Source organism: Abrus precatorius, unplaced genomic scaffold, assembly GCF_003935025.1.
Source record: "Abrus precatorius isolate BTA unplaced genomic scaffold, Abrus_2018 Scaffold3, whole genome shotgun sequence".
NCBI classification, from domain to species: domain Eukaryota; kingdom Viridiplantae; phylum Streptophyta; class Magnoliopsida; order Fabales; family Fabaceae; genus Abrus; species Abrus precatorius.
Window position 1 is genome coordinate 4,550,384 of NW_020874373.1, and position 8,432 is coordinate 4,558,815.

The following is an 8,432-nucleotide window of genomic DNA, read 5'->3' on the forward strand; positions in this document are numbered from 1 at the left end:
AAAAAGTATATTTAAATTTTAAATCTGGATAACAAATTTCTTGAAAACTCCTCAAAATCACAACTAGTAAAAAACTGTTAAGAAGTCCCAAAAAGATGAAATTGGACAAAAAGCAATAAGTAAAATTAGTTAAAAGAGAACAAATATGAGCACTCAGAACATATTTGCTTTAACCTAGAGCCGCTCCCTGAGATAAACATAGAAGGTGCGACCGAACTAGCATAAGCCAGTAAAACTGTGGTACTGACATCAAATAAAAATAACAATACGTTAATTAAACGCAAATAAAAAAAGTTGCTTTAATTTCCCCTACAGTAAATTACTGCCAAAATGATTCATTGAGTGTTGCTACGAAAAAAAGGCAGGGTAATAAACAGAACAAGTTGGGTCTGTCCATGCTGTATCCATTTCCGATTAACTGGATGATTTATCACAAAACCACCCATACCAGCATTGTAAAATATAAAATAAAACAAAATGGGTAATAGAGCTCTCTACCAAATGCTCAACGCACATTTGCTTGGCTAAAGCCTCTGGTCAAAGATAAAAACATCAATGGTGCCATATAACTGGCAGAAGCCTGAAATAGAAGACCATTAACAACATCAACAGGTAGTTTCAGCCGCCATCTTCTCCTGGACGGCCTTGTAGCATTGGAGACTACAAAGAGGAAGCTTTGATTTAGAATCCCGATACTTGTAAGGGTTCACGCAAGATGGACCGGCACACTTCTCGCGAGGTGGAGGATAACTGAAACAATAGAGTGATATCATTAGCAGCTTTGATGTGTTTGCCAAACAAACAGCACAGGTTTCTAACATGTGATCACTGTTGTGTATAAATCAGGGAAACAGCTAAAGCCAAAGGTAATCTCTAAGATTTCCTTTTTGATGAACAGCACAATTTTTAATATCAAAATTTCCAATTTTCTTTGCCAAACATATCTAAAAAAAGTTCCAGGTAGACAGTCTAACAAAGTCCTATACATCAAATTAACGAAGCTCAATACATGCATGAGTATCTACCTTCAGGCCAATGATTGTTGTCAAATCATGGAATCATCTAGAGCCAAAGACAAACACTAAGATTTCTTTTACGATAAATAACACAATTCTTTTAATCAATTTTCATTCTTCTCTTTTTTTGGCCAAAAATAACCAAACAAGTTATCAAGAAGATGGTTTAACAGGTCTCATATATCGAATTTGCATAGCCTCATACCTGACAGGTTTGGAGTTGAATACGCAAGGGAGACCCATTTCCTCAGGAAAAGTCACAATTGTCCCAGTCGGACCCATCACGTATCTGATGGTATTTGATGCAAGCATTCGTGCATTTGCTGCCTTTTCCTGCAAAGAATAGTTTGATAAAAATTGAAAACAGTGCCTAAAAAATTGAAATGTAGGGTAGGAAATTCCAATACCTGTGCCAGCTCTTCCTGGCGCTTCTTCATTTTCTCTTCTCGCTTCTTCCTACTGGAGTCTTGACCAAGTATTTTTCTGATAGCTTCAGCCTACAAAATTAATTTAAATTGACGTGCTTTTTATGTAAAACCAAACGTAATGAGATTGAAAAAACTGTGATTCGTAGTGAACAAAAACACAAAAACAAACCTCAGATTCCCTGGCAGCCTTCTCAACTTGCATTCTCCGCCTCTGGGCAGCCTCAGCTTTCTTCAATTGTTGCTCTACTTCCGTAAGCTTCTCCTTTTGCTCTGCAATTAAGCAACATGGTTAATGACTCTTGTATCAAATTGATACAAGAAAATGAAATACAGATAAATGCTCACTTCTAGGCGGGGCTGGTGGTAATCCGTTGGGAAACTCAATTAAACTAGTGCCAGACGCAGAGGCATCTTTGCTTGATTGAAGGGCCCGTTGACGTGTTGTAAGAGTCATTTCCCTCTTGCTGTCCATCAATACATCAACAGATTCCTTCCTCTGTTTTTTCTTTTTCTTATCCTCAAGCTCACCATCAGACCCTGACTCCTCTTCACCCTCATAATCTGTGTCCTCATACATTCTATCAGATCTAGACCTTTTCTTACCATCTTTACCTGACCTTGACAAGGTAGCATTTTCCATATTAGAGACACTAGAGAGTTTTCGGTGCTTTTTGCCTACTTCCTCTTCATCTCTATAGACTGCAGAAACTTTTGATGTTTTCAGCTTTTCCAAGTATCGAATCTCATCATCCTCGTCATCTTCATCACCAAATTCTCCATCAAGTACACGTCTCTTCGGCACTCGCTTGCTCTTACGAACTGGTTCAGACTTGTCTCCCAGCTTACTAGATGCATTCTTTCCAGATATCTTCCCCATCAGAGATTCCTCCTTCCCTAGACCAAAACCACCCCTCGAGAAATCCTTCCATGGAACACCCTGTAGACCACTCCTCTTATCAGAAGGAGAATTATTATCATCTGAATTACTCTGTAATAACACAGATTGATGAGAGCAATAAAGTTGGATTCTACAATTTAAAAATGTAATGATAAATCATTACATTTATGGATAAGAAATCAAGACCAAATATATTCTTCTATAAAAGTAAGATCTAAGAAGCCACCACTCTTGCAGATGGGTCAGATAAGATATGCCTTTATAATCTTGTGAAATGACATTCTGTAGACTTCCCACCGATTAAGGATTAATTATGAAAAAGACAAATATCCTATAACCAATACCCATATAAGGCATCAAGGAGCAACTAAGTTTTGGGTGGAAGCACTTAAATGATTTTAAATCTCGAATGCTCTCCTTCATGCAGGTGCTCCTTGGGCATGAAGCATTGACAAGGCAAATGCCCACCTTACCTTTTGTTGAAATTTAACATAATTATGAAGTACTGGGTCAACATGGATCAAATTTGAAACTAATTGATAATAGAGGCTCTGATAACAAATCAAGGACCAATTCTCCTAAGAGTTAAAATTTTTATGTGGAAACAATTGAATAGTTTTATCTCTCTATCATATTATATATCTATAAATGTTGAGGAGTAAGATGACATCATAAATTCCAATATAAGCTACGGTTACATCCAAAACATAAATACCTGGTGCTTTTGGCGTGGTCTGGAGGCATCTGATGAACGAGAGCTCTTTGCAGTTGACCCACTTCCTGAAGCACCATTGGATGCTGAGTTGGCTTGAATAGTACGTGTAACACCGCCAACCTTGAGTTTAACCTTCTTAACCCTGTTCTCACTCCCTGATCCATCCTGAGAAGAACCACCAAACTGCCCCAAACTCAGACTCTCGGGATTCCTTCCGGCATATAAGTCTGGATTTCTTGACTCTGAATCGAAGTTATCCTTCACTTTGCTAGAACCTTTCCAATTTGCCGGGGCAAGAACGCCTTCACTACAGCGTTTATTATGTAAACCACTTCGTCCAGGCTCATTATTATAAAACGCATGGAACCCTCCATCCTTTTTACTCTTTTTATGGAATTTATCATCATCAACGCCAGTACCAGACGAGGTCTGCGAGACGCAATGGTTAAGATTGAATTCCTTTCTCTTGGAATTAGTATCAAAACCAGCGTTCTCATCACTGGAGGCCTTGCCGGCATCCTCTGAAGGCGGTGTGGATGACATGGGAGACAGCTCCTGACCTTCAGAAACAGGCTGTGAATCAGGTCGAGGCCTGCGCGAAGTTTGACTCCTCTTCCTTCTCACAGCATTGCTGAGGCCATCAAATCGACTACCGCCTAAATCTTCCATTAAAAGACTTGTTATTGTACAACAGCAAAGTTTCTGTTGCACTTTCAACTACTCCTGAGGGAAAACCCTCATAAAACAATATTGCTTCCGCTGCAATTGAGTTACCCAAAACCATCAGCATTCACATTGATCATTCTTAAAACCAAACCATATTATTTCCTATCTACCCCAATTGCAACTTCTTTATCCCGCTGTTTTTAAAATAAATAAAAAAAGGAGTTTAACACAGTGAAACCCAAAGTTGAATTTTATTTAAGCTTATTTTTTAACATGATTTTAAATTGACTACAACCTTTGAACTATACAGAAGTCGTGCAGCATTTGTGTATCAAAATCCACCAATACGAAATTCAAAAACACCCTTGTGTTAGGAACGAGAATTTTGAAACCTAATCACATAATAAAAGAGTAGAAGCAAAACAAACACATAAAAATGAGAGATTCAGTAAAATTGAAAAGAAGCAAGGGTGAATCGGGTAAAGACCTCGCAGTTTGTACAAATATTTCCCCAATTTTCCCTCGCTGTTGTTAGCAGTAACCCTTAGCCATAGGCGTGGGATCAAAGGGGAAAGAGTTGTTGAAGCGAAGGGTTATGTCGTGTGTGCTCTCTTCTTCAAATTGAGGAATTTGGGTATCCGAAGAGTGGGAGTGTCAAAGGTGGGGTATTTGACGTGTGCGACGAGGGTTTGGGGAAGATGGCGAAAGAAGAAGATGATGAAAACAGAGACGAGTTTTTGCAATACAACCAAATAGGGGTTCATCTGCTGCTGATTCTTCTGAAAGAGCCATATTTGGAAGACCGATAAAACTCATAAAAGTGCATGCGTGAAAAATTTATGTATTATAACCTTTTTCTTTTTCTTTTTTTCTCATGCGTTGTTTCAGTATTTCTATGTATTTCAATTAAAGGGGAGTTAATTTTACTAGCACTGAGTTTAACCATTTATAATATATATATATATATATATATATATATATATATATATAATATTTGTTCTCAATTTTAACGGTTGAGGTTAAATCTTTTTTAACTTCTAACTTTTAAAACTTGACACTGAATTTAATTATTTATAAATAATAAATATTTTTTAAAATATTATTATTATTATTAGTTTTTTTAACCTTAAAAGTCAGTGTTGATATATTTTTAATATGATATTTTTAAAAATATTAATTTTAATTTTAAAAATAGGAGAAATAATCACGCATGTCAAGAATGGAAATATATATATATATATATATATATATATATATATATATATTATAGGAGGACTGATATGTTTCTAAAAATATAATTAAATTTAAACATAACAAGTACCTTCGAATATTATGAAATCTGAGTTTAAATTTGAATAATATTTTATGAAGGTTTGCCGTTAGAGACGTAAATTTAGATAGTTGTATTACTTTTTTTCGCATACATTTTATAATTAGTTTTTGGAAGATATCTTTTCTTATTAGTATTTTTAATATAAAAGTAGCATTTGTGTTATATAATTTATTCAATAAATAACATGTCAAAATAATATTATATTTCATTTGACTAAAATACCACTAATTGAGTTGGAATCAAGCATATGGGTATTGAAAGATATTGTTTGTGCATACATATATGATTTCAAGCACGGGTGTGTTTTCAGATGTGGGTATGCGTACGTATATTACGAGGGTTTGTGCGATATTGTTTAAATTGGCTAACATTGTAAGTAATTTTTTTAATACGAAACATGACAAAATTTTGACCAATTTACTATCAAAATTCAACATTAAATAGCTTCCATCAAGAGTATAAAATAGTTAAGTAGAGCACTTGAATTAACTCGTACAAAAAAAAGCTAAGAGATTAAATTCTATATTTTTAAATTCATGAGACAATATAAAGTGCAAATTAAGACTCAGTTTAAATTAACTTCTCACTAAGTGCTTATGTGAGACAAAAATAATATGTAAACTGAATTAAATTTTGTTTATAAGTTAAAACCAATTTATATTTTTTTAATAATTTTTTAAAAGATTAAATGATAAATTTTATTTATTTATTATTAAAAATTATTATTTTAATTTTTTATATAAATACAATCTTTAACTTCAATAATCCTAAATTTACTTGGAGGATTTTGATAATCATGCTTGTATCCAGCTATGATCAGTTGGATTGGGCCAAGTTATATGCACCAAGAGCAATTACGAAAAAAATTGAAAATTTTAAATTCAATGAAAGTATTTTATAGAAAAACGATTTTAATCAATATCTTCTAAAAAGGTTTTCATAAGATGATATTTATCTAATTTAAAATTTAAGAAGAGAAAATTTTAACATTTTAAAGGTTTACAGTAATATTTAAACATTTTTTTACCGAAAAGGCGGCAGGTATAATTTTTTAAAAGTGAAATGCTTCAATACTCAATAGCTAGATTTAATCTCACGGTTATATTTAAAAATAGTTTGTCAAAAAGGGTAATAAGTCAAACATGAATTTTTTTTAAAAGATTTTAACATTTAACATACATAGCTAGATCACGTCCTTCTCTCCTTGTTTTGTCCATTCCATAATCGTTTTCGTTTTCTTTGTTCGTCGATTTTAAAAGTGATCAATGCATACTTTCAAATCATTATATAATCGATTTGTCAATTAATATACCTCAGCTTATCCAATTACAATAAATTAAGAAATTCCATTGAACATTAATGTTATGGTGCTTAGTACGGTTTACTATGAGCTCGATGTGGAAACGATCTTTGCTTTAATTCAAAGCTTCATTTCTCCAAAATGAACACAAAATTGATCTAACGCAAATAATTAAGAACCTGACGCGAAGCTCAACAAATGCACACCATCAAACAGAAAATTCCTCAACATTTTAAAAAGAAGTGAAGCGCAAAACCAATGAAGAAACCATAAAAATATAAAAAATGTCCCCTCTACCATTGCATGATCCAATCATATCTACGTGCATTTAACTATATACGTTATTGTCAAATATCATCCCTCAATAAAAAATTTAAAAGGGTGGAGAGCTCGATCTGCAGTTCTTGTTGTAAAACCACACAAAATCTTGGTCACAACATGCAACCAAACAACAACGATATTCCAACAATTAGTTTATAGCAACTACCGCAAGTCCTCCTCCCTCCAACGTTGTCCAACATTGAACATTCACAGTTAAAAGAATTAATTAAATAGCAAACTGGTTATTATTATTAACTATTCCATCTATGATGGTCAAGCAATTGCTACCATGCTGAGACACAGCAAAAGAGTCATCAGCGAAGGGAATGTCAACTCCAGGAGATTCCAGAAAAGCATACTCACAAGCTAAGCTTTTGGACAACACTAAGTTAAACTTGTAATAAGCATCGACCACGTTTTGTTGGTTTAACAAGTCTATGGCTTCTTTGATGGTATACAAAATGGTGTTGTATTGTGACTTGCATAAGTAAAGTGCTTTAAGTGCCCTTTTATTGGTGGTGGGGCTGCTGATTGATTTGGCAATGATACGAGAAACCTTCAAGCTTTGGTTTAAGGTGGCCTTCATTTCAATCTCGAGTGCCTTAAGGGGGTCAAAAGAACTTTGGAAATATGGGGCAATGGTTTCTGCACAAAAGGTTGGGTTCTCTGTGCCTCTACAAAATTCTAATACCTCAGGCTCGGGCTTGAATATGTGTTCGCCAACTTTGATTGCTTCCTTCAAGATAGAGTCTATGTCATTGTTTAGGTTAGTTAATGGAGATACATAGGGCACATTATGAGGTGAAGGCATGGCATGGATGGATAAGAGGAGAGAAGATAGAGACACAAAGACGAAAAGGCTTTTATCGATAGCCATTCTCTCTTCTCTTTGAAAAGTGTTCTAAGAGAAGAGAGAATGGTGAAAAAGGTTAAGCCTCACGTCAAAAATGAGAGCAAGTTGGGTGGGAGGTTTTATTTTGGAGCATGGAAATAAAGTCGGTGATGAAAATAGAATGTGGTGGATAAATTCGGTACAACTTGGTTTTGTGGATTATGGGTTCTCGTTAGACGCTGCTACGTACATCTCAGCGGTAATTTAGATTCCTAATGGAAGGCATATATGTGTTTGTGAAAATAGAATGTTATCGCTCATACATGCGAATACCAAGCAAGTTTACATAATTTAAGAGGGATAAAATTTAAAACTATAACTTATACAAACTTAATTAGTATCTATACTCATTTAATAATTTTTTTCTAACACATCATTTTACCTGTCATATTTATCATTTTAATTTGACTTTTAAGTTTCTTTCTTTCTAAGTATAAACGTTTCTAAAGATGTCTGTAAAACATTTTCCTAAAATCAATGGAGCAAGGAGTCAACATATATTTTGCCCTCAATAGGCTTCTCTCTCTCTCTCTCTCTCTCAACGCTGGTGACTTGATATTGCTTTAAATTCATAGATGTGGGAAGCCTTGGAATGTGTGATAGCATGATAAACACCAACTACCCCTTTACAGTATGATATATGAAAATAGTTATATCCGTAATTTCACCTTACAAAAATACGGAATTACGACTTACACACATATAACTAAGAATTTATGATACACAATTAATTAGCACAATATACTTACTTTACATATAATGTGTTATTAGTTTTCACACCACAAAAAAATGCGCATATCTATACAAAAGCTCTTGTAAACGTAAGCTTCCATGATCAAGTTACGCCTGATCCTTTAAAGAAA

General features: G+C 34.2%; 2 protein-coding genes across 4 annotated transcripts; both read right to left on the reverse strand.

Annotated features, from left to right (window-relative positions):
* Positions 1–258: 258 nt before the first annotated feature.
* Positions 259–4,530, reverse strand: LOC113861761 (uncharacterized protein KIAA1211 homolog). Of its 3 annotated transcripts, XM_027494784.1 has the most exons (8): positions 4,211–4,515; positions 4,019–4,115; positions 3,058–3,816; positions 1,790–2,432; positions 1,614–1,714; positions 1,424–1,513; positions 1,222–1,349; positions 279–750 (listed from the first exon to the last, which is right to left on the reverse strand). In XM_027494784.1, exons 3-8 carry the CDS (start codon positions 3,724–3,726, stop codon positions 606–608), a joined length of 1,776 nt encoding a protein of 591 aa, XP_027350585.1. In that variant the 5' UTR covers positions 3,727–3,816; positions 4,019–4,115; positions 4,211–4,515; the 3' UTR covers positions 279–605. The 3 variants fall into 3 exon arrangements, with proteins under 3 accessions (XP_027350584.1, XP_027350585.1, XP_027350586.1); XM_027494783.1 differs by lacking the exon at positions 4,019–4,115 and having other exon boundaries at positions 259–750; positions 4,211–4,530; XM_027494785.1 differs by lacking the exon at positions 4,019–4,115 and having other exon boundaries at positions 1,790–2,381.
* On the reverse strand, positions 4,012–7,554 carry LOC113861030. The gene is made up of 2 exons (XM_027493630.1): positions 6,966–7,554; positions 4,012–4,115 (listed from the first exon to the last, which is right to left on the reverse strand). The coding sequence occupies exons 1-2, from the start codon at positions 7,552–7,554 to the stop codon at positions 4,012–4,014; spliced, it is 693 nt and encodes a 230-aa protein (XP_027349431.1).
* Positions 7,555–8,432: the final 878 nt, after the last annotated feature.

What these genes read in the sequence shown, in the direction of transcription:
- LOC113861761 (XM_027494783.1), bottom strand. Translation starts at nt 3,726, where the DNA reads ATGGAAGATTTAGGCGGTAGTCGATTTGATGGCCTCAGCAATGCTGTG. An exon ending in AGGCTGCCAGGGAATCTGAG is followed by an intron (nt 1,514 to 1,613) that starts GTTTGTTTTTGT and finishes TTAATTTTGTAG; the next exon opens with GCTGAAGCTATCAGAAAAAT. An exon ending in TTCAACTCCAAACCTGTCAG is followed by an intron (nt 751 to 1,221) that starts GTATGAGGCTAT and finishes CTATTGTTTCAG; the next exon opens with TTATCCTCCACCTCGCGAGA.
- LOC113861030 (XM_027493630.1), bottom strand. Translation starts at nt 7,554, where the DNA reads ATGGCTATCGATAAAAGCCTTTTCGTCTTTGTGTCTCTATCTTCTCTC. An exon ending in TTTTGCTGTGTCTCAGCATG is followed by an intron (nt 4,116 to 6,965) that starts GTAGCAATTGCT and finishes TTATGTGATTAG; the next exon opens with GTTTCAAAATTCTCGTTCCT.